This window comes from Platalea leucorodia, assembly GCF_965183815.1.
Source record: "Platalea leucorodia genome assembly, chromosome: 5".
Taxonomy (NCBI): Eukaryota; Metazoa; Chordata; class Aves; order Pelecaniformes; family Threskiornithidae; genus Platalea; species Platalea leucorodia.
The window spans coordinates 2,015,317-2,037,761 of record NC_138827.1 but is presented as its reverse complement, the minus strand read 5'-3'; the positions used below and the strand labels follow the sequence as shown (position 1 = coordinate 2,037,761).

Here is a 22,445-nt window from a genome sequence, read left to right as displayed (position 1 = left end):
CCTCCGCGCTCCCCAGACCCCCGCCCCACCCCGGCCCCGCCCCGCCCCCGCGGCCCCCGCCCCGCCCCCGCGGCCCCGCCCCCGCGGCGGCCCGGCCCCGGAAGCGGCGGCGGCGGCGGCTGTCGCAGTGCGCGGCCGGAGCCAGCGGAGCCGCCGGCCCCAGCGGGCCGGGCCGGGCCGGGCCGGGCCATGAAGGGGAAGGAGGAACGGGAGGGCGGAGCGGCGGGACCCGGGACGGCGGGACCGGGCGCGGGGGGCGGCGGCGGCAGCCCCGAGAAGAGCCACAGCGCGCAGGAGCACAAGGAGCAGGGAAACCGGCTCTTCGGCGGCCGCAAGTACCCCGAGGCCGCCGCCTGCTACGGCCGCGCCATCGTGAGTCCCAGCGGCACCCGCAGCCCCGGCTGGGGCCCGGCCCCGGGCCTGGACCCCCCCTTCCCCGGGCCTGGACCCCCCCCCTCTTCCCCGGGCCTGGACCCCCTCTTCCCCGGGCCTGGACCCCCCCCTTCCCCGGGCCTAGACCCCCCTTTCCCCGGGGCCTGGAGCCCCCGGGCCTGGAGTCCCCTCCCCTGGGCCTGGACCCCCTTTCCTGGGCCTGGATCCCTTCGCTGGGCCTGGCCTGGCCCCCCCCACCTCAGGCTGGACTGCTCCTCCCAGGCCTGGCCTGGATCCCCCTGCTCTCAGGCTTGGACACCCCCCCTGGTTTTGGGCTTAAACCACCGCCCAGGCCCGGCCTGACCCCCTTCCCCCCAGGCCTGGGCACCTCCCTCAGCTTGGACCCCCCCCAGCCGGGCACGTCCCAGCACCAGGCCCTGAGCTGGACCCCGCTGTGTCCCCCCCCGTGGTCCCCCCAGCCTGGGCCTGATCCCCTGGGCCCCCCACATCCCCACCCTGGGGTGCAGCACCCCAGCCTCCCCGGTCAGGGCCGTGCCCTCTGGGGGAGGACAACAGGCTGCCCCGTGGGGACGGGCCCCAGCTTGTCCCCCCTCCATCCCGGCAGCTCCCCGCAGGGCGCAAGCCCGTGCCGGCACTCCTGGCTCTCCCCAGCATGACGGTGTTGTGCAGCCGGCTCCCCGAGTCACCTGATTGTCACCCTGTTGTCACCGCATCTCATCCCTGCCAGCGGTTGCCGTCACCGGCCGTAACGCGGGTCTCGCCTTGCAGAACCGCAACCCCTTGGTGGCCGTCTACTACACCAACCGAGCCCTCTGCTACCTGAAGATGCAGCAGCACGACAAGGCGCTGGCGGACTGCAAGCGAGCCCTGGAGCTGGACGGCCAGTCAGTGAAGGCTCACTTCTTCCTGGGCCAGTGCCAGATGGAGATGGAGAACTACGACGAGGCCATCGCCAACCTGCAGAGAGGTGAGCGGGCACGGCGCCGATGTTCCGCTGGGAAAGGGCCAGGGATGGCGAGGGGGAAACCGGTGCCGGCTCTGAGTCGCCCTTTCTCTCCGCAGCCTATAACCTCGCCAAGGAACAGCGGCTGAATTTCGGGGACGACATCCCCAGCGCGCTGCGCATCGCCAAGAAGAAACGCTGGAACAGCATCGAGGAGAAGCGGATCAACCAGGAGAATGAGCTGCACTCCTACCTGACCAAGCTGATCATGGCGGAGAAGGAGAGGTAACGTGGCAGCAGCGGCACCCGTGAGGGCTTTTTTAGTGCCACGAAGCCGGCGCGGCTCTGTGCGCGGTGCCGCTGCCTTCCTGGAGGTGCAGGCAGAGCCCCGCGGCTCGGGCGGCAGCAGGGAAGGGAGCGATAGCGTCCCTCCGTCGCTTCTGATCTCTCCCCGCTCTGTCCTAGGGAGCTGGCCGAGTGCCGAAAGACTCAGCAGGAAGAAAACGCGGACGAGAGCCGGAGCCGAGTTCAGCTGGCCAGCATCGAGGCCAAACACGTGAGCGTGGGGGCCAGGAGGCGAATGGGGCCTTCCTCGTCCCATCCTCATCCCCATGCTCTGCTGCGGCCGAGGAACTCGCAGGGCCGCGGCTGTGCGGGTGGAAGCCGGGAGACCCCCGGGCGGCTTCTCAGCCCTCATTTTGCGGCTCGAGCTGCTGTTGCAGGGCTTTTGTGTCCCCCCTGCGATGGCTGCCCCTGTTCTGTCACCTCTTGTCCCAGCCCGGCAGCGGTGACGCCGGTTTGCGCTCCCCCAGCTGCTGTACCCGTTGTTCTCCGAGGGCCGAGCGGCTCTCGGCTGCCTGCGGGTCTGGGTGCCGGCCCAGCGCAGGGGACTAATCCCGGGCTAAAAATAGCCCCACAAAGGCAGGTTATTTTTAAGCTGGATCGCTCCTGCCACGCGGTTCAGCCCGGAGCCGCGCAGACGCCGGCGGGGAGCTGTGAAGGCAGAGGGGCCCCCAGACGCAGCACCCATGGGGTGGGAGGCCTCGGGGCTCTCTCCCTGGGGACCCGCAGCCCCCTCCTCCTCAAGGCCTTCTCTTTCAGGACAAATACCTGGCGGACATGGACGAGCTCTTCTCCCAGGTGGATGAGAAGAGGAAGGTGAGTGTGCCCCGGCCTGCGCTCCCGTCTCGCCCCCTCCAGAGCTGCTCACCCTAAACCCACTTTAATCCGTGCTACCCCCGCTTCCCCCTCGGAGCCAGCGCTGCCTCCCAGCCCTTTTATTTTTTTCCTTGCTGCTGGGCTCGCCCAGCCCCTCCTGACCCAGCTCTGCTTCTCTCGAGCCAGAAGCGGGACATCCCTGACTACCTGTGCGGGAAGATCAGTTTTGAGCTGATGAGAGAGCCCTGCATCACGCCCAGCGGGATCACCTACGACAGGAAGGACATCGAGGAACATCTCCAGGTACCAGCAGGCCACGGGGGCTTCCCAGGACCTTGCCCCTCTCCTGCCTGCCCTCCCTGGGCATGCAGGCAGCTGCCTGCCTCAAAATCCTCCTGGGGTTTGGTCGCAGTTGCCTGCCCGGGCGGCTCCCTGCGGAGGTGCAGGCAGGAAGGCGGCGGGCGCTGCCAGGCCCTGCCTGAAGCGGAGGCGGCTGTTGGCAGGGGTTTTGTGCTTTGACCTGCTCCAAGCCGGCTGGGAGGCACCGTCAGAGTTGGGGCTCTCCCTCCGCCCCGCTCTTTCCTCCCCCCCACGGAGGCCTGGCTGCTGCCAGCCGCCGGCACGGCACAGCACGGCACTGCCTTGGTGGCTGCCTGCGCCCCGGGGCCGAGTGGAGTAACCGGTTCGTGGCCGTCTCCTCCCTTGCAGCGCGTGGGTCATTTCGATCCGGTGACGCGGAGTCCCCTGACCCAGGACCAGCTGATCCCCAACCTCGCCATGAAGGAGGTGATAGACGCTTTCATCTCGGAGAACGGCTGGGTGGAGGATTACTGAGGGGCCAGCGCTGGCCCGCCCGCGTTCCCCCACGGCACCGCGGCGGCACAGACGGCTCTCGCTGGCCTGGCACCATGCCTTACTCGTTCTCCGGCTGTTCCCCCTCCGCTCCGGGTGCCCGGAGACCCAGCAGCAGCGAGGGCACGTTGCCATCTCCCCTTCCCGAGGAACCGCGGCGGCTGGGCGGGCACCAAGGCTCCCCTCTCCACCAGCTCCTCGCCGACGACCACAGCACTTGAAGGAAGACCTGCCCGGCGCTTCGGAGAAAGCTGGCTCAGCGCAGCCGATCTCGAAGGTCTCACCGAGGTCTTCATCGCCTGGAGAGTGGGGTCCCCCTTGGCTACGGCAGCTGACAACCCCCAAAGATCACATCCTGCTCCAGGGAGGTGCCGCCTGGGGACAAGCGCCCGGCGCTGGGTCAGTCTGTCCCCTCCCCGTGTACATAGTCGTTTCCTCCTCCTTCCATCGCCTGCCTGGCCAGGGGCGCCTTCGCCTCGGTCCTGGAAATAGCCGCTTGCCGGGGTGGGAGCCCAACGTTCCCGCTGCGGACGCCGACACCGGCCGGCTTTTCCTGGGAAATAACCGTCCCCGGGGCTGGAAGGGGCTGGCTCGCGCGGCCCCTCGCCTGCCGGGAGCGTGGTTCCCTGCGAACAGCCGCCCGGGTTCGAGTTCTTCTTCCTTTTATTGAAATCCCTTTAAAAAAAAAAAAAAACCAAAACCAAACCAAAACCAACCAATAAATCCACGGCTGACAGCTCCAGTTTCGGTCGGCCGACAGCCTGCCCGGCTTCTGAGTGCCCTCTGGAAGTTTGCCAATGTCAAGTGAAAAAAGAAAAAAATATATATATAAAAATAAAAAAAATTCAGCAATAAATGTGGAAAAAGAGCTGGGGTAGTTGGCGGTGGCGACCTCCGCACCGTGGCTTGGGAACCGGTGCCATGCCGCGACCCTGCCTGCGTGGGCTGGGGCTCACCCCCTGCCTGCGCTGCCTGCCCTGCCTGCACGCCGGTGGCGGCAGGGATGTAGTGATACACGAAGCGCTCTGGCAAAACAACAACTTTAATCCAAGGGGGGGGGAAAAGACCAGTAAAAACCAGTACTTCTTCAGGCGCTTGGTCCCGACACCAGTAGGTGAATGGGCAGCCGCCAGCGCGGCCCTTCCCTGGCGGCGGCAGGAGCCGGAGCTGCCGCCCCGGCACGGTGTCACCGCGCCCGGGATGATGGCGACGCGTCCTCGGCCTTCCCGGCTCTACCCCAGGAAGGTGGAGATGAAGACGCTGGTGTCCAGGTTGAGCGTGGCGTGCCACCAGCGGTCGGGGAAGTACAGGACCTGCCGGGAGAGCGCAGCGGGGGTGCCGCGGGGTACAGCCCGCGTCCCCCCGGGGTACAGCCCGCGTCCCCCCGGGGTACAGCCCGCGTCCCCCCGCGTCCCCCCGGGGCCGGGCTCACCTCCCCGGGGCGGAGGGTGCACTCCAGCGGGCGCTCGGCCGGCGGCAGCGTGGGGTACATGCGGTGGAGCCAGGCCAGCGTCGTCTCGTTGGGGTGGAAGTGGGGGGTTTTGTCCGGCGGGTACAGAAACCAGCGCTGGAAGGCAGCGGGGAGGGGGACACCCCTGTTTCCCCTCCAGCCCCTCGGGGGGGGCTCCTCCATCCCCCCCGTTCAGGGGATGCCCCTCGGGGGTCTTTTTTTTTTTCTCCCCCACCTCCCCAAATACCTCAGGGCTCAATTCTCACCTTCCTGCCAAAGATCACCTCGGAGAAACCGGGGCCGTGCCAGTGAAAGGGAACGCCGGAGCCGGATCCTAGAGGAATGGGGGGGGGGGGGGGGTTGGTGCTGGGGAGCCCCCCTCATCCCCCCCCGGTGCTGCCTGCGCCCACCCCGCCCCTGCCGGCACCCACCTGCGATCCCGAAGCTGTAGGCAGGGCTGGTGCCCGGGATGCGGAAGGCGGGGGGCACGTACCGCTGGAAGAGGGACCCCCACTCGGTGAAGTTGTTGTCCCCGAAGAAGTAGAGGGTGTCTGGGGGGGGGGGGAGGGGGGAGATGGCGAGGATGAGGATGGTGAGGATGAGGACGGTGGGTGCCGGCTGCGGGGAGGCCGCTACCCACCGCTGCCCAGCTTGGCTGGATCCTGCGGCTTCAGCAGCTGCTCCACGTACTCCTGGAAGGGGGCGTCCACTGCGGGGAGGGGAGAGCCGGGGGGAGCCGTGCCGGTGCCCCCGGCCCCGGGGCAGGCCCTGCCCGCCGGGGGGGCTGCGGGGCACAGCCCCCGCCCTCACCTTTGCGGTAGGAGTAGGTGTTGGCCGTGCTGAGCCGCACCGGCAGGGCCCCGAAGGCCGCCAGCAGCTTCTCCCGGGTGCAGAGGGCACGGAAGGCCTGGGGGGGGGGGAGCGGGGCCGGGGTGAGCCGGGCCGCCGCCGCCCCCGGGGCCCGGTGCCCCCCCCCCCCCGCCCCGGTACTCACCGAGTTGTCCGTCACCCCGCGGAGAATGACCGGCCGGGAGAAGGCGAACCTGGGGAGGGGAGAGAGCACCGCACCGGGGCCGGTCCCAACCACCTCCCCCCGGGAGCCCCCCCACAGCCTCCCCCCGGGGCACCGGGGCCTGTCCCCGGCTCTGCCCCAGCCCCGGCCCCGGGCCCGCCCGTACCGTTGCAGGAAGAGGGAGTAGGTGAGGGAGGCGTCGGCCCGCTCCACGCTGCACCGCTCCTCCTCCGGCACCGTGCCCGCCAGCCTGCAACGGCAGGCCTCGCTCGGTACCGGCCGCGGTACCGGGCCCGGCCCCGGGCCAGCCCCGCCGCCCGCCCTTACCAGCCGCCGCCCGGCGGGTCGGTGCAGCCCGCGGGCCGGGCCCAGGCCAGCGGCAGCAGCACCGAGAGCAACCGCCGCGCCGCCGCCATCGGGGGAGCGGGACCGGCGCCGGTACCGGGGCCTGCGGCGGGACTACACTTCCCGGCAGGCACCGCGGCCGCGCTGACGCCGCGCACTGCCATTGGCTGAGCGCCGCGCTACGGAGCCCTGTAGGGGCCGCGGCTTAAAGGGGCCGCGGCTTAAAGGGGCCGCGGCTTAAAGGGGCCGCGGCTTAAAGGGGCCGCGGCTTAAAGGGGCCGCGGCTTAAAGGGGCCGCGGCTTAAAGGGGCCGCGGCTTAAAGGGGCCGCGGCTTAAAGGGGCCGCGGCTTAAAGGGGCCGCGGCTTAAAGGGGCCGCGGCTTAAAGGGGCCCACAGGGCTAGCGGGACCAGGACCGAGCCTGCCCCGAGGCCCCCGTGGGGGCCGCTGCAGGCAGGTTAAGCAAAGACAAGAGGCACGGCTCACTTCAGCTGCTCCGTTTTGTTTTAATCCAGTACAAAAGGGCCGGGCGGGGGGCTGGGGGGCACAAAAATAAAAATAAATAGAGGGAGGGAGGCGCGGGGAGGGCAAGAGGCAGGAGGCCCTGCCTGCGCTGCCCGCCGCTGCCTGCCCTGCCCGCCGCTGCCTGCCCCACCTGGCTGCCGTCTGCCCTGGCGGGCGAGGGGCTCAGGTGTACTCGCAGAGGTGGCCGCAGCCGGCGGGGCAGTGGGAGCTGGTTTCCAACCACTTCATGATGTGCTGGAGGTGGCCGCCGTGGCTGCAGCCCTGGCACCAGACGAAGAGGCCCTTCACCACGTGGTGACAGACGGCGCACATGCTGGCGCACTGCCGACACCTGCGCCGGGGAGAGGGCGGTGAGCGCAACAGCCCGCGGTGGGCACCGAGGAGGGGACCAGGGGGGCACCGACCCCATCCTCCTGCCCCCGCGGCCCTTTTGGGGCTCCCCGGGGTGAGGGGAGCGCGGTCCCCTCCTCCCTGCCCGCTCCCTGCCTTCACCTGTCGCAGATCCAGCCCCTGTTGCTCATGGGCCGCTTGCAGTTGCTGCAGTTGACGTGGAGGGTGGTGGAGGCTTGGTTGAGGCAGTTGATGGCGCGACACGTGCTCAGCTTGATCACCTCGTTGGAGATGTTCCAGAGCTGAAAACGCTGCAGCAGGTCGATGTAGGACGTGTACCAGTGCTCCTGGGGACGGCAGCAGGTGGCTGAGCCCTGACACCCTCCAAAATCCCCCCCCGGGATCCCAGCCCCGCGTCCCAGAGGCAGCTGGAGGAAGAAGCGTCCTTCCCCAAATCAAGGCCGCTTCCCCACCCTGGCCCTGGGGACGCTGCCTCAGTGGCAGGGCAGCCAGCCGCATCCTGGGGCCGCCCACCCCGGGTTCCAGCGGGCCTGGAGGAGAAGGGAGGTTCCCAGAGCCCCGGCAGGATCCCATCACGTCGGGATCGCCCACCAAGGCGTCTGCCATCTCGTGGGGTGGCTGCACCAGCCGCGGAGGGAGGGTTCCAGTTCCTACGCAGCCAGGAAAGGGCTTCCCGAGGTTTTACCTGCGTCTGCTCATCGATCTCCTTGCGGATGCGGTCTCCCAGCACGATGAGGACGGACACGGCCGTCTGCACGTCGCCCTGCTCGGCGTAGAAGAGAAGCGTGTCCCGCACGATGGGATTGAAGAAGTCGGAGGGCAGGCGGTTCTCGTAGAGCGAGTGGGAGATGGAGATGAGGGAGAAGGACTCCACGGGCGTCAGTGACACCGTCTCGGCCTCATTGCCGCTGACGTGAGGGGAGTCAGCTTTGTCTTGCAGGTGGTCCAAGGCCGAGGGGTTGTCCACGATTTCGTGGCGCAGGGGAAAGGCTTCTTGGGGAAGGCTGTATTCCTGCTCTTCAGCTGCGAGGAAGAGATCTGATCAAGAACGAGTAGGGAAGGCCAGGAGAAAAATCCAGCACCAGCCATGCGCTCACCATGTGGGTTCTCGTGGTCCATCATGTACAGGTCGTCCTCATCCGCTTCCACGTCTCCCAGCAGGTAATCCGCAGGGACGTCGCTGCCTTCCGTCTCCTCGTTGTCTGCGTGCCCAGGGAGAGAGAAATCAGCTCATTCCCCTCGGGCACACGGTTGGATCCGCATCCCCCGCCTTCTGCCGCAGCGTGCCAGGCTGCGTCCGAGCCAGCTCGGCTCAGCTCCCCACCGCAGTCGCGTTCCTGGCACCCATGGCCACCGCCGTGGGCGTCACGGGGATAAATTGTCCTTCTGCAAGGCCCTGGGGCTCACCTGGGGGCTGCAGCAGGCCCAATCACCCCAATTTACAAGATAAATTTACCAGTTTATCCCATATCAGGGCCATCTAGAGCTAAGGAGGGAAGAGCTGTAGGAAACGTTACCCTCGTTGTTGATCAGGGTGGAGGAGGAATCCATGAGGATGTTTTCTGTGCGGCTTTCTCCTTTGCTGCGGTCCAGTCTCGACTCGCTGCCCAGCCCGGAGGGGATGTCCTTCAGGTTAAAGCTAGGAAAGAAGCCAAATTTAATAGTCACAGAAGCTTACAGCTTCCATTCTAGCTGGCAAACAGCCTGGATATAGGTCTCCAGCTGCGATTTGAAAGGTGAAACACAAGATGTGGTGACTTCCCTGGGAGCGCGGAAGTCAGCTGGTCCCCACTTTGTAACTTAAAAATAAAGATTTGTTAGCACAGCCCTTTCTCCAAGCCTGGCGTCTCCGCGCACGTGCCGCAGAGGTCTCCCTAAAGGATTTCAGAGCTGGGCGCAGGCTCTTGACTCCCTCTCTTACATTTACCTTCACCTCAGAGGTGGGTAAACAGGAGCTGCCTTGCTACAAGGTGCTTTGCTGTTTGTTATGCGTCACCGCTCTCAGGCTTCACCGAGACGGAAAAGGAAGGGAATGGGGTTGAAGCAGAGCAGAGCTCTTTCTTCAGCTTGCTGCCTGCGGTGTTTAAGTTGGCGACAGACAGCGACCCGTCTGGAGGCAGAGCTTGGTCGAGGAGAGTGTTTCCTTTGATGTTATTCGAGGATTTGCCACTCGCTCTGGGAACCCGGCCCTGCAAGCTCTGACAGCTAATTTGGAGTCCTCACCCCTCACTTTTATATGTTACGGAGAAGAGGAAAAACAAGTTTTCCTGCTTCATCAGCCTGCGACGGGGCTCTCCACGCCAGCGAGCCGCTCGCAGAGCTGGGCTGTCCTCTCCACACCAGCAGCTCTCGCTCCAGCAGCAAGACAGGGCTTCTCCATCCCCAGCCCTCGGTCACAGTCACTAATTAAATAACCGCAAAGATGGCACCAGCCCCACGCCCCACCACAGCTTCAAACTTGGTTTCAAGGAGGGAAGGGAGCAGCGTACAAGGCTGCACGGCTCAAGGCCGGGCTGGCCGCTCGCTTCTCACCCCCACAGGGAAAATGGCTGCGTTCAAACGGTGCCAACCTACGAACCAGCGCGGCCTGAGGCTGGGGGACAGCCGTCCCTGCTCCCACCCCGCGACTCCAGCCCAGCCGAGGAGCTATCTCCGCTCTCCTGCTCACGGAGCCGCCCCAGCCGTCGCGGCGTTCGCTGCGGCTCCGACGCCCCTTACCTGTTCATGAGCGGGAGGGCGGCGCTGCCTTTCCCCATGCTGTGGTTGAGGTTGGCGGACGAGACGGTGCCGAGGCTGGAATAGATAATTCGCAGCATCGTCCACGTTTGAGCCACCTGCGTGAGAGCGCGCCGCGGTCAGACCTCGCCAGGCTAAAAACCAGGCCCCGCGCAGCCAGGCGCCTGACGGCAAACTCCCGTCACCGGCCGATCGAGAGAGCTGGGCAGGGTCTCGGAGGTACGCCTTCTGGGGACAGCCAGGGGCCGCAGCCGGACAGAGAGCTGCCATCCAGCTCGGGGGGCGGGCCTCATCCTGACAGCACCTTTCAACCTCAGCGCCAGCCTAGGGGCACCTTGAGAAGCTCTCACCTGGTTGCGGTCCAAGCCTTTGGCCACCTTGGCGTTGTGGTCGCAGAGCTCGGCCAGGGGCCTGCCGGCCAGCGCGTACTGCTTGGCGGTGTGCACGAACCAGTCCATGCTGCCGCTCTCCACGTCCGTCTCGAAGACGCTGAGGGTGCTGGAGGAGGAGATGTACTCAAACTGCTCCGTGGGGTCCAGCTTGCGCTTGAAAAAGATGGGGTGACGCCGGTCCCCGATGTAGGGCTTGCGGTTGGAGTCGGAGGAGATGAGGCTCTCCTTGGCGGCGAAGGCAAGGTCTCCGTAGAGGCTGTAGCACAGCCCCTCGGGGTTGGCCCGGTCGATGGGTTGGCTGGCATCCTTGAAGATGTGCTGGTAGAGGGTGCTGTCCTTAGAGCCCGACAGGAGGAAATAAGGGTCGTGGAGGTGACGCCACACGATGCCCGTGGTGACATCCTTGTGCTCCTCGAACATGGCAGAGGGGATGAAGGGACGCCGCACGTCCCAGACGTAGATGTTGTGGTCCACCATCATGGAGCAGGTGGCGATGTGGTGCTTGCACTCCGGGCGCCACTTCACCCTGGCCACGGAGGCGATGGTCTGCACGCAGTAAATCTCCTTGGCCCGCGTGGTGTTCATGTCCCACACCTTCACCATCTTATCCCGGCCGCCGGTTGCCAGCCAGCCCCTGGGAGAGGGATGGAGAAAGACTGTGAGATGCCAGCTTGGGCCAGGATCCGTGCCCGTTCACCTCTCCTTTCCCGCCCCAGCACAGAAATGCTCACAACACAGATGTGACCACGTCATATCATAGACTCACAGAGCGCTTTGGGCTGGCAGGGCCCTTTCCAGGCCATGGGCAGGGACAGCTTCACCCAGATCAGGGTGCTCAGAGCCCCGGCCAGCCTGGCCTTGAAGGTTGCCAGGGATGGGGCATCTCCCACCGCTCTGGGCAACCCCTGCCAGTGCCTCACCACCCTCAGCGTAAACAATTTCTTCCTTCTATCCAGTCTGCATCTCCCCTCTTTCACTTTCAAACCCTCCCCCCGTGTCCTGTCGCTGCAGGCCCTGCTAAAAAGCCTGTCCCCCCCTTTCTTGTCGGCCCCCTTTAAGCACGGCAAGGCCGCAGTGAGGTCTCCCCGCAGCCCCCTCCTCCCCAGGCTGAACCCCCCCAGCTCTCAGCCTGCCCTCACAGCAGAGCTGGGCCACCCTCGGAGCATTTCGGTGGCCTCCCCTGGCCCCGCTCCCACAGCTCCATGTCCTTCCCGTGCTGAGGACCCCCGAGCTGGACGCGGGGCTCCAGGGGGTCTCCCCAGAGGGGGCAGAGGGGCAGAATCCCCTCCCTCGCCCCGCTGCCCACGCTGCGGGGGATGCAGCCCAGGAGACGCTTGGCTTGCTGGGCTGCCAGAGCACATTGCCGGCCCGTGGCCAGCTTTCCATCCCCCAGCACCCCCAAGTCCTTCTCGGCAGGGCTGCTCTCCACCCCTCCATCCCCCAGCCTGCGCTGACACCGGGGGTTGCCCCGACCCAGGTGCAGGACCTTGCCCTTGGCCTTGTTGAATCACGTCCACACCAAGGGGAGGCAGCCAGGTCGCAAATTCCATCCTCCCACACACTACCCTAACGCCTCCGCTCTGCAATAACCAGGTCAGGCAACACCCCTCCTTCCCGCTCCCGTTTAAGGCCCTGCATCTTTAGAGCCACACTCATTGGAAGGGCTCCCGGCCAGACCAGTTCCCCCCACCTCTGGTTCCCATTTGCCAGGGACAGCAGAAAGGAAAAAGGCCAGTTTGAACGTATTTCAGTGCCTCAGCGCGGCCTGGCAGGGAGCGAGAAGCGACCCGCACACCACAATAGATGTTTCCAGACGCACCCCAACTGCCCCCGGGGAAAGGCGGGAGGGAAATGGGATCAAACACAAGCAAGCTGCGTCCCAGAGCAGCCGCGCCGTGCCCTCCGTGACCTGGGCACTGGAGCGAGAGGATGCCCTGACACGAGGGGCAAGACAGCAGCTTGCTATACCCCACCATTAGCAATCTGGTGCCTCAGGATCCTCTGACTTATCCAAAAACCAAAATCAAAACACCCCAACACTCCCCCAAATCAAAGTAATAATTGCTCCCATCCTCCAGCAACAGCCCAGCCCCTGACATGAGGGGCCAGGGTATCAGAAACCCTGCTTTTTCCCCCCTGAAAGGTCCCAACTCCATTTTTAGGGCCTCCCCCGCCTCTGCCGAGGCCGGGTGGCTGGCAGGGGCCGGCCCCACACACACCTGTCCTCCGGGTGCCAGTCGCAGCAGAAGACGGGCCCGTTGTGGGCCGTGAACATCCTCTCGTAGCGGTCCGGCCGGCGGATGTCCCACAACTGCACGTTGCCGTTCTCAAAGGTGGCGGCGAAGGTGAAGTAGTCCCGGATGCTGAACTGGACGTCACGCACGCTCTCCGACTGGCCTGAGCAGGGACAGAAACGGAGATCCGGTGGGACCGAGCTCCAGCAAAGCTAAAAACCTCACTGGAAGAGCCACGGGGTCACCAGCCCAGAGAGAAGGGGAAGCAGGGAGCGATGTGGCCACCTTCCGCCTCCTGTGCGGACCCAGCCCGCTGCTGAGTGGCAAAAAAAGCAGCAAAACGCCTCTCGGCTCCCTCCCTGCCTGCTCCGGACATCGCGCCCTGAGCAAACCCTCCTCCCAAGCACGGGGAAAGGGCAAAGCCCCCAACCTCTGCCTCTCAGCAGGGGAGGGGGGCAAGGAACAGCCCGCGTTCGTACCAGAGAAGGTGCTGACAGAGTCCTTCTTGCGCAGGTCGAAGCATTTCATGTAGCCGTCCTGGGAGCCGCTGAGGAGCATGTAGACCTCGGTGGGGTGGAAGCAGACCTTGTTGACGGTGCGCTTGTGCTCGGTGAAAAGCTGGTCCTGCTTGTTGCGGGACGGTTTGCCCAGGTTCCAGGTGACAACCACGCCGTTGGTGGCGGCGGTGGCCAGCAGGTTCTCGTCCATCTGGTGCCACACCACGTCCGCGCAGCTGAAGTTCAAGGAGGGTTTGCGGCCGACGCGGAGGTTCAGCTTCTCCACAAACTGGTCCTCCTCGATGGAGTAGATCTTGAAGATGTTGCGGCCGGCCACCACCACCTGGGCGGCATCGCGGCACACGCTGATGGCATTGGCGGGGGCGTCCAGGTGACAGAACATGGTCCGTCCCGTGAGGGTGTTGCCCCCCAGGGCGGTGGTGACCCTGGCCATTTTCTCCATGGCCGTCCTCGGGGCGCACTCCCCTCTCCAGGAGCAGGCTCGGAGGCTCGCGTCCCCGCAGGCTGCATTCACGCTCGCGCGGCCGCCCTGCTCCACCTCAGCCAGAGCTGGGAAGGGACCGGCTCGGCTCCCGCAGCTCCTGGCAGGCCCAGGTGGCTTCGACCGCAGTTTTTTGTGGCCACATCAACGGGCTGCAGAGGTGAGAGGCTACAGCCCGGTTGCTACCTGCGGGGAGAGAGATACAGCCCCAGGCCGGGCTTCTCCTCCTGCTGCCGCCCGTAGCTCCCTCTCAGGGAGGCCTTGAAAACCTTTTCTGGGTTTCTTGTTCCCTCCTCAGTTCAACCCCCCCGAGATGCTCCGCTGTCGGTGACGCTACGGGAGGTCGACTACAGCGACGCGGACCGAGGGGAGCAGCATCTCCAGCGAGAGGTTGGGTGGAACGAGGCCGCAGTCATCTCTGCGGGGCACTCCCTGCGCCCCAAACCCCTGCAAGCACCACGGGCAGGGGGTCACTCTGCTGCTCTAGCGGGGGGGAGGCAGCAGCTCCCCTTGCCAGGCAGAGAAGCAGCTCTTCCCATCCCCGTCCCAGGCCAAGGTGCCAGGGGCTGGCAGCTACTCTGGGGGAGCCCTGGGGCTTGCAACACTGCCTGGGGGGTTGCAGGGTCTCTGGGGGCACCCACAGGCCAGCTCCCCCTGCCCCAGGCCCTCCTGCTCCTACACCCTTCCCTCGCCAGCAGCCCCCCCTCACACCGCACGTTCCCCCCTTCTCAGGGCCCGCTTCTGACCCACAGACCCCTCAGGGCCCCCTCCCATGCCTCAGGGCCCCCTCAGGACCTCATCGGAGCCCCCTCAGGGTCCCTACTCCCACCCCATAGCCTCCTCAGGTCCCCCTCAGGGTCCCCTCTGACCCCATAGCCCCCTCAGGTCCCCTTCAGAGCCCTCTCCCACCCCAGAGCCCCCTCAGGGTCCCCCACCCCACCCCCCACCCCATAGCCCCCTCAGGGCCCCCTCCTGCCCCAGAGCCCCCTCAGGGCCCACTCCCACCCCATAGCTCCCTCAGGGTCCCCTCAGAGCCCAAGCCCACCCCAGAGCCCTCTCAGGTCTCCCTCAGGGTCCCACCCTCCCCCCCCAAAAGCCCCCTCAGGGTCCCATCCCCTCCCACCCCATGGCCTCCTCAGAGCCCCCTCCCACCCCAGAGCCCCCTCCCAGGCCCCTCCGACCTCTCAGGGCCCCCTCAGGGCCTCCTCCTGCCTCAGAGCCCCCTCCCACCCCCCAGGGCCCCCTCCCACCCCAGAGACACCCAGAGCCCCCTCCCACCCCCCAGGTCCCCCCCAGGGCCCCCTCAGAGCCCCCTCCCACCCCAGAGCCCCCTCCAACCCCCCAGGGCCCCCCCAGAGCCCCCTCCCACCCCAGAGCCCCCCCCAGAGCCCCCTCCCACCCCCCAGGGCCCCTCCCACCCCAGAGCCCCCCTAGAGCCCACTCTCACCCCAGAGCCCCCTCCCACCCCAGAGCCCCCTCAGAGCCCCCTCCCACCCCAGAGCCCCCCCAGAGCACCCTCCCACCCCAGAGCCCCCCCCAGAGCCCCCTCCCACCCCAGAGCCCCCCCAGAGCCCCCTCCCACCCCAGAGCCCCCCCCAGAGCCCCCCCCAGAGCCCCCTCCCACCCCAGAGCCCCCTCCCACCCCAGAGCCCCCCCAGAGCCCCCTCCCACCCCAGAGCCCCCCCCAGAGCCCCCTCCCACCCCAGAGCCCCCCCAGAGCACCGTCCCGCCCCAGAGCCCCCCCCAGAGCCCCCTCCCACCCCAGAGCCCCCCCAGAGCACCCTCCTACCCCAGAGCCCCCTCAGAGCCCCCTCCCACCCCAGAGCCCCCCCAGAGCACCGTCCCACCCCAGAGCCCCCCCCAGAGCCCTCTCCCACCCCAGAGCCCCCCCAGAGCACCCTCCCACCCCCCAGGCTCCCCCCAGGGCCCCCTCTCACCCCCAAGGGCCCGCTCCCTCCCGCCCCTCAGCCGCCGCAGACCCCCCCTCCCGCCCCTCATCCCTCCCTACCGCTGCCGGCCAGGCCCTCCGCCGCCGTGCCGGTGCCGTACGCGGTGCCGCACCGGATGCCGGTGCAGCCCCACCGGCAGCTCGGACCCAGCAGGCCCCGCCGGCCGCCGCCGCCGCCACGGAAACGGCCGCCTCGCCCCGCCCCCTTCCGCCGCCGCGCCCCGCCCACTCCCCGCCCACTGGCCCCGCCCCCGGGTGAAGCCCCGCCCCTGAGTCAGACCCCGCCCCCGGCAGGAGGCGCGGCGCGGCGGGCGGGGGGGAGCGGGGGGGAAATGGGGTGCATTGGGGAAAATGGGGTGTCGGGGGTATGGGGTGTATTGGGGTGGGGGTCTGGGGGGAAATGGGGGTGCAGGGGGGAAATGGGGTGCACTGGGGTGGGGGTGTGGGGGGGAAATGGGGGAGCGGGGGGGAAATGGGGTGCATTGGGGAAAATGGGGTGCCGGGGGGTATGGGGTGCATTGGGGTGGGGGTGCGGGGGGGAAAATGGGGCGAATTGGGGAAAATGGGGTGTCGGGGGGATATGGGGTGTATTGGGGTGGGGGTGCGGGGGGGAAATGGGGCGAATTGGGGAAAATGGGGTGTCGGGGGGATATGGGGTGTATTGGGGTGGGGGTGCGGGGGGGAAATGGGGGTGCAGGGGGGGAAATGGGGCTGATTGGGGTGGGGGTGCAGGGGGATAATGGGGGTGCAGGGGGGGATATGGGGTGCATTGGGGGTATAGGGGTGCAGGGGGGAGAATGGGGCTGGGGGGGGAATATGGAGTGCATTGGGGTGGGGGTGCGGGGGGAAAATGTGGGTGTCGGGGGGGGATATGGGGCAAATTGCGGTGGGAGTGCAGGGGAGATGTGGGGTGCATTAGGCGTGGGGGTGCCAGGGGGCTGTGGGGTGCAGGGGGGAAAATGGAGGTGTCAGGGGGATATGGGGTGCCTTGGGGTGGGTTCGATGGAGAAAATGGGGTGTCAGGGGGATGTGGGGGTGCACTGGGGGTATGGGGGTGCACTGGGGGGGGTATGAGGGTGCACTGAGGTGTGGGGCTGCCTGGGGGGTTTGGGGGTGCACTGGGGTTTAGGGGTACGGGGAGGTGGCTATACAGGGAGACACAGGGCTACACCGGGGGGTGGGTGTGCAGGGGGTGGGGGTGCAGTGGGGGGTATGGGGGTGCACTGGGGGCATGGGGGTGCAGTGGGGGTGCACTGCCATGGGGGGGTGGGGAGGGAGTACGAGGACACCCCAGCCCCGGGGCTGTGGCTGTGCTGGGGCTGCCCACGCGACGTGGGACCGTGGGGGTCCCCCGTGTGCCACTGCCTGTCCCCTGCGCAGCCACCCCGTCCCCTGGCCCCCCTGGCCCGCAGGCGACTCGTGGCAGCACGCCGGTGGGTTTGGGGGTGCAGGCAGCCCCCCACCCTGGCTGCCGCCGTGCCGGGGTGCTCTGTGTCCCAGCGGTGCCACCCTGTCCCACGGCCCCGCTGGCTCCTGGCGCACCCCAAACCCCCTTCCAAGGCCACGAGGGTCCTCGTGCCATTTTGGGGCCAGAAAAGGGCGTTTTGGACAAAGGAGGGAGCGGAGGCGGCGGGTGGTGCAGCAGTTCCTTCCCGGCCGGTACAAAGGCAAAACAAACCGAAAGCGTGTCCGTGTCCGTGTCCGTGTCCGTGTCCGTATCCATGCCCGTGTCCGTGCCCACGTCTGTGCCCGCGCTCCTCCCGGAGCCGTGCGGGCAACCGGTGCGGCAACGGGCGATGCCCTGGGGACGGCCACCGAGCCCCCTCCCGCGCCAGGTCCCCGTGGGCACCCCAGCACCGTGCCCGGCTCAGCCCCGGCTCGGCCCAGGCCAGGGCTCCCCGTGGCCCCCCACTTGCCGCTGGCATCGGGGCGATGGCTTTCCAGCTGGAAGAGTGATGGCGGTGGCAGCGTGTCCTGAGGTGCCACCTCCCGCCTTCGCTCTGTGGCCCCGCTGTCCCCGCGGTGGCTCGGACCTGGCCCCGGTCCCCCAGGATGTCCCATCCCAGCCGGACGGGTCGCTCCTCGGCGTCGGCATCGCCCCATCGCCCCCACGTAACCCGGGGTGCGGCGGGGTCCCCGGGGCGAGGGGGGATGCTTGCCGGGGTTCCCAGGGCAGGGTCCGGCCGGGGCGAAGCCGTGTGGAGGGGCCGGGTGGGGGCTGTCACTTGTCACCGTGCCCCCCAGGTACCCTGGAGCCTGCCGTACCACGAGACTGAAGCAAGCGAGCATGCGAGGGCGGCGGGCGGACGGGCGGAGAAAAACATCCTATTCACCAGGAGAGAGCGCCGGGCACCCCAAAGGCAGGGCCGGGGGCTCGGGGGGGTGCGCAGCACAGGGGTGGGCAGCTCGGTGACCCGCTCCGGGGGTGCGAGGGGACCCATCCGGCCTCCGCCAGCACCCACGGGTGCCAAAAATAAGCATCCTCCTCTCGCCCATCCCTGGGAGCATCCTTCGGTCCCCGGGAGCATCCTTGGTGGCAGGGCGGGGGCAGGATGCGGCCGGGGGGGTCACGCTGCCATCACCTTCCCACTTTGGGTTTCCACGATGTCCGTTCGTCCGTCCAGAAGGGATTGGCAGGACACTGGGAGGAGGACGGGCAATGGCGGCGGTGTGGGGGGGAATTTACAGGGTACCCGGGAGGGGCTCCGGCGAGGGGCGACACCGTCCCCAGCTCCCCACAGAGCCCCGTGTCCTTTAGGGGTGTCGATGCGGGGGTTGTCCGGGGTCGGCTGTAATCGACGGTGTCTTTCGCGTCCCCCCAGCAGACGGAAAAAAATGGGGTGGGCGATGTCAGACGGGGCGGCGGCGGGGTGGGCGCGGGAGCGGGGTGGCCGGATCCGGCGCTACTCGATCACCATGCAGCACGGGAGGTGCTGGGAGAAGTATTTGAAGAGCTCCGGGGTGGCCCCGGGGCAGTTGGTGAGCTCCAGCTCCTCCAGCTCCTGCAGCTGCACCAGCCCCGACAGCCCCGTGGTGGTCAGCAAGGGGCAGCCTGCAAGTGGGCAGGGTGCGCCGTCACCCCAAAAACACTGGCACTCCGAAAAACAGCACCCCAAAAAAAACAGCACCCCAAAAAGCCAGCACCCAAACCCACCAGCGTCCCAAAAAACAGCATCCCAAACCGCCATCATCCCAAAATAAAAGCATGCCAAAAAGCCGGCACCCCAAAAACCAGCACCCAAAAAACCCAGGACTCCAAAACACCAGCACCCCAAAACCCAGCACCCCAAAAAACAGCACCCCAAACACACTAACACCCCCCAAAAACAGCACCCCAAAACACCAACACCCCCAAAAAAGCATCCCAAAACACCAGCATCCAAAAAACCCAGCATCCCAAACACACCAGTACCCAATCACCCAGCACCCCAAAACACAGCACCCAAAAACCCAGCGCCCCAAACACACCAGCACCCCAAACCCCAGCACCCCAAAATCCAGCACCCCAAAAACCAGCACCCCAAAATACCAACACCCCCAAAAAAGCACCCCAAAACACTAGCATCCAAAAAACCCAGCACTCCAAACATGCCAGCACCCCAAAACCCATGACTCCAAAACCCAGCACCCCAAAACACCAGCATCCCAAAAAACCAGCACCCCAAAGACAGCAGCACCCCAAACCCCAGCACCCCAAGAGCCCAGCCATGGACCCATCCCCTGGGAGCTGGGCTGGGTGCGGGTGCCCGGGGGGCTTGGGGGGGATGCGGGAGCCACGCCATGCTGGGGGGGGGCGGCGCTGGCTGTCCCCTGGGCTGTCCCCGTCCCCAGGGCTGTCCCTGTCCCCATGCCCGGGGACCCAGTCACCCCAGTCCCGGGGGAGCGAGGGGGACGTCTCACCGGCCAGCGAGAGGAGGCGCAGGCTGCCCATGCCCAGGAGATGCTTCAGGCCAAAATCCTGCACCTGGAAAAGAAAAGGGAGTGGGAGCCGGGGGGGACACGGAGGGGCTCCACGGGGGGTGGCCGCCGTGGTACCAGGGGCTCAGCATCGCTGGGGAAGGGTGCCAGGGCAGGGAGCAGCCGCAGGGTGCGGGGATAGGGTGCAGGGTGCTGGGGCAGGGTGCCGGGGCTGAGTCCCGCTGAGCTCACAGGAGCACCCCGTCCCTTCCCCGCTTCCCAGCACCAAGTCGCGGGGGCTCCAGCCAGCTTGGGGTGCCCACCCTGAGCTCGAGGCCCGTCCCCAGGGCGGTGCCAGCTGGCACGGGCGCGGCTGCCTTCCCCCACCTACCTGGCAGCACCAGCGCAGGTAGAGGCTCCGCAGGGACGACATGGTGGACAGGTAGCTGAGGCCGGTGTCGGTGATCCGCACACACCTGCCGGGGACACGGGGTGTCAGGGCCGGCCGGGAGCGGGGCACCCATGGGTGTCCCTAGACCATGGCCCCCACGCTGCACCCACTGCCTCCAGCATGGATCAGCATGCCGTGGCTCGGCATGGCGCGGCATGGTGTGGCACGGCATGGCACGGCTATGCTTGATGTGGCATGGCTTGGCATGGCTTGACGTGGCACGGCATGGCATGACACGGCATGGCATGGCATGGCATGGCATGGCTCGGCATGGTGCGGCATGGTGCGGCATGGCACGGCACAGCTACACTTGACACGGCATGGCATGACATGGCTTGGCACGGCTCAGCATGGCTTGACATGGCATGGCATGGCATGGCATGGCATGGCATGGCATGCCTTGGTACAGCTTGGTATGGCTCAGCATGGCTTCACATGGCACGGCATGCCATGGCATGGCTCGGCATTGCATGGCATGCCTTGGCACAGCTCGGCATGGCTTGACATGGCACAGCACGGCTCAGCACGGCTCGGCACGACCCCGTACCTGTCGAGCACCAGCTCCTCCAGCTTGTGCAGGTCGCAGGCGATGTACTCCAGGGCCATGTCGGTGATGCGAGGGCACCAGGAGAGGTCGAGGCTGCGCAGCTTCCGCAGGTTCTCAGCCACCAGCTCCACGCCGTCATCCGTCACCTTGGAGCAGCCCGAGAGGCTGAGGACGCTCAGGTTGGGCAGGCTGTGGACCATGTTGACCACGCCGTGGTTGGTGATCTCCCAGCAGGAGTTGAGGCGGAGGGTGTGGGTGGTGTAGCCTTGCTTGGCGGTGAAGTAGGCGAGCGCCGTGTCCGTCACGTGGTAGGCTTGCAGGTTGAGCTCGGTGAGGTTGGGCAGAAGCTGTGAGATGGCGGCGATGGCGTCGTCGGCCACGTTGATGCAGTCGCTGACGCTCAGCGCCGTGATGCGAGCGTTGAGGCTGGACCACAGCCCGGCCTCTGTGAAGTCGTTGCAGCCCGACAGCTCCAGCCGCACCACGCCCTGCATCTGCTCCAGCATCACCTGCCGAGGGGCAGGGGGTCAGGGCACGGTGGGCACCGCCAACCACCCTGCACAGCCTCGCGCCCCTGCCCCAGCTCCCTCTGAGCCCCCCAGGGCTCTGCCCGCTGCCCCCAGCTCAGTCCTCTCCCTGGGACCCCGCCGGCATCGGAGCAGCGCCCAGCTCTAGGACACGCCAGCATCGGCAGGGGACGGGCAGGGACCCCTGGCCACGGCCCCTGCTCTGTACCCGCTGCTGTTGGCGGGGGCAGGGTTAACGCACTGCTCGGATAGGATGCAGCCACGGAGCAGCCGGTGTTGTGTTTGGCCATGGCATGGGGCAGGGGACCTCGGTGGGGACCTCGCCTGGCCCTGTGCCAGAACACGAGTCTCCCCATCTCCATCTGACCCGCAGCCCCCTGCCCAGGGCCCCCCCCCTTGCTGGGGAGCAGCCAGCCAAGCGGGGATGACCCCGTGCCCTGAGCCCTGCTCGCCACCCTCTGCCGCATCCACCACCCAGCAGCAGGGCCACCTCGCCTGGCTTGGCCTTTCCGGCAGCATCTGCAGGCAGCACTGGCAGGTAGCGGGGATGAACCCCCCCGACAGCATCCTCCCCCCCTGCCTGCGAGGGCAGCGCAGGCCGCAGCCCATCCCACTGCCCAGACCACAGGCAGGGGCTCCCAACGCTGCCTGCACCCACAGGATGGCCATGCCGCTGCCCGCTCCTTGCCCATGGCCGGTGAAAGCTCTGCCTGTGCGTGTGTCCCCAGAGGCACCGGGAAGGACCTGCCATTGCCACGTCTCCTCTGCGTCACTGGAGTCACCTACCTCCAACCCCGCGTCCGTGATGGTCGACCTCTTAAGGCTCATGGACTTGACCCCCTTCTTGGAGAGGGGGTAGTTGTCAATGAACTCACAAATGTCCAGGTCGGAGACGCCCACGAGGCAGAAGCCGTCGAAGCCGCGGACGGCGAAGCCCTGCAGGCTGACGAACTCCTTCTCGCCGCCGGGCAGGACGTTGTAGAGCTCTTTGGTGTGCAGGACGGGCGTCAAGCCCACCCAGAACTTGGGTTGGTAGAGCACCCGCCGCCACGCCTTGCACACCTGCGCCAGCACGCACTTCTCGCACGCCGAAAAGTACCAGAACAAGCGGTTGAGGATCTTCTCGTCCACCGCCAGCTGCCTTTCCGAGGGCGAGCCGGGCAGCCGCTCCGGCGAGGGCTGCTCCGAGCCTTCGCTCGTGTTCAGTCCCACCAAGGAAGCGCCGGGAGGGGAGGAGACGCCGGCCAGAGCGGCCAAGGAGAGCGGGGAGGCCAGGCTGGGGATGGGCAGGTCGCTGCGGTGGGCTAAGGCCGGGCTGAGGATGGCAGGCACGGAGGAAGGCTGGCACAGGCGGTTTTTCACGGCGGGGGTGCCTTTGGTGATGCTGGCGGAGCCGAGGCCGTTGGGTTGCGTGGGGATCTTCACCAGTCCATTGCGGGGCAAACATGGGGGCTTGGTGTCGCCGTTTCTCGGGTTCGACATCTTCCACAGGTCTCTCTGCAACATAGGGGTGTGGGCTGAGGCGCTGCCGGTCCGGCAGGGAGAGCAGGCAGGGAGCGCAGGCAGGGCTGGGGGTGTCGTGGCACCAGTGGGATGAGAGACCCTGGGGGTCCCTGTGCAGGGAGCAGGGTGGCACAGGGGACTGGGCAGTGCAGGGTTGCTGGGGACAGCCGCAGGGGGGACATG

At 67.1% G+C, this 22,445-nt stretch overlaps 4 protein-coding genes across 6 annotated transcripts; 1 reads left to right on the top strand and 3 right to left on the bottom strand.

The window, feature by feature from the left end:
- Positions 1-132: 132 nt before the first annotated feature.
- Positions 133-4,061, top strand: STUB1 (STIP1 homology and U-box containing protein 1). The gene is made up of 7 exons (XM_082314192.1): positions 133-372; positions 1,162-1,360; positions 1,456-1,621; positions 1,802-1,892; positions 2,438-2,494; positions 2,681-2,797; positions 3,203-4,061. The coding sequence occupies exons 1-7, from the start codon at positions 190-192 to the stop codon at positions 3,326-3,328; spliced, it is 939 nt and encodes a 312-aa protein (XP_082170318.1). The 5' UTR covers positions 133-189; the 3' UTR covers positions 3,329-4,061.
- JMJD8 (jumonji domain containing 8) lies at positions 3,998-6,255 on the bottom strand. Of its 2 annotated transcripts, none has more exons than XM_082314193.1 (9): positions 6,136-6,255; positions 5,975-6,058; positions 5,791-5,839; positions 5,607-5,703; positions 5,437-5,505; positions 5,228-5,347; positions 5,063-5,130; positions 4,779-4,913; positions 3,998-4,659 (listed from the first exon to the last, which is right to left on the bottom strand). In XM_082314193.1, exons 1-9 carry the CDS (start codon positions 6,222-6,224, stop codon positions 4,579-4,581), a joined length of 792 nt encoding a protein of 263 aa, XP_082170319.1. In that variant the 5' UTR covers positions 6,225-6,255; the 3' UTR covers positions 3,998-4,578. The 2 variants fall into 2 exon arrangements, with proteins under 2 accessions (XP_082170319.1, XP_082170320.1); XM_082314194.1 differs by having other exon boundaries at positions 4,779-4,862.
- On the bottom strand, positions 6,043-15,529 carry WDR24 (WD repeat domain 24). Of its 2 annotated transcripts, none has more exons than XR_014228390.1 (11): positions 15,398-15,529; positions 12,870-13,836; positions 12,376-12,553; positions 10,115-10,790; positions 9,747-9,862; positions 8,546-8,667; positions 8,126-8,230; positions 7,714-8,051; positions 7,170-7,354; positions 6,639-7,008; positions 6,043-6,058 (listed from the first exon to the last, which is right to left on the bottom strand). XR_014228390.1 is itself a non-coding variant. In XM_082314186.1 (11 exons), the coding sequence occupies exons 2-10, from the start codon at positions 13,348-13,350 to the stop codon at positions 6,840-6,842; spliced, it is 2,370 nt and encodes a 789-aa protein (XP_082170312.1). In that variant the 5' UTR covers positions 13,351-13,836; positions 15,398-15,529; the 3' UTR covers positions 6,639-6,689; positions 6,808-6,839. The 2 variants fall into 2 exon arrangements, 1 of the variants encoding a protein (XP_082170312.1); XM_082314186.1 differs by lacking the exon at positions 6,043-6,058 and having other exon boundaries at positions 6,639-6,689; positions 6,808-7,008.
- Positions 15,530-18,240: 2,711 nt separating this feature from the next.
- On the bottom strand, positions 18,241-22,241 carry FBXL16 (F-box and leucine rich repeat protein 16; the record flags this gene model as incomplete). The annotated part of the gene is made up of 5 exons (XM_082313207.1): positions 18,241-18,389; positions 19,238-19,301; positions 19,626-19,710; positions 20,233-20,741; positions 21,546-22,241. 5 exons carry the CDS (start codon positions 22,239-22,241, stop codon positions 18,241-18,243), a joined length of 1,503 nt encoding a protein of 500 aa, XP_082169333.1.
- Between the last annotated feature and the right edge of the window lie 204 nt (positions 22,242-22,445).

Excerpts from the sequence above, each read along its gene's own strand:
- JMJD8 (XM_082314193.1), bottom strand. The coding sequence starts at position 6,224 with ATGGCGGCGGCGCGGCGGTTGCTCTCGGTGCTGCTGCCGCTGGCCTGG. Across the intron at positions 5,840-5,974 it reads TACTCCCTCTTCCTGCAACG|GTTCGCCTTCTCCCGGCCGG; the intron begins GTACGGGCGGGC and ends TCCCCTCCCCAG. Across the intron at positions 4,660-4,778 it reads GCACCCTCCGCCCCGGGGAG|GTCCTGTACTTCCCCGACCG; the intron begins GTGAGCCCGGCC and ends CTCTCCCGGCAG.
- WDR24 (XM_082314186.1), bottom strand. The coding sequence starts at position 13,350 with ATGGAGAAAATGGCCAGGGTCACCACCGCCCTGGGGGGCAACACCCTC. Across the intron at positions 10,791-12,375 it reads GACTGGCACCCGGAGGACAG|GGGCTGGCTGGCAACCGGCG; the intron begins GTGTGTGTGGGG and ends TCCCTCTCCCAG. Across the intron at positions 8,052-8,125 it reads GGACCACGAGAACCCACATG|CTGAAGAGCAGGAATACAGC; the intron begins GTGAGCGCATGG and ends TCTTCCTCGCAG.
- STUB1 (XM_082314192.1), top strand. The coding sequence starts at position 190 with ATGAAGGGGAAGGAGGAACGGGAGGGCGGAGCGGCGGGACCCGGGACG. Across the intron at positions 373-1,161 it reads CCTGCTACGGCCGCGCCATC|AACCGCAACCCCTTGGTGGC; the intron begins GTGAGTCCCAGC and ends CTCGCCTTGCAG. Across the intron at positions 1,361-1,455 it reads CATCGCCAACCTGCAGAGAG|CCTATAACCTCGCCAAGGAA; the intron begins GTGAGCGGGCAC and ends TTCTCTCCGCAG.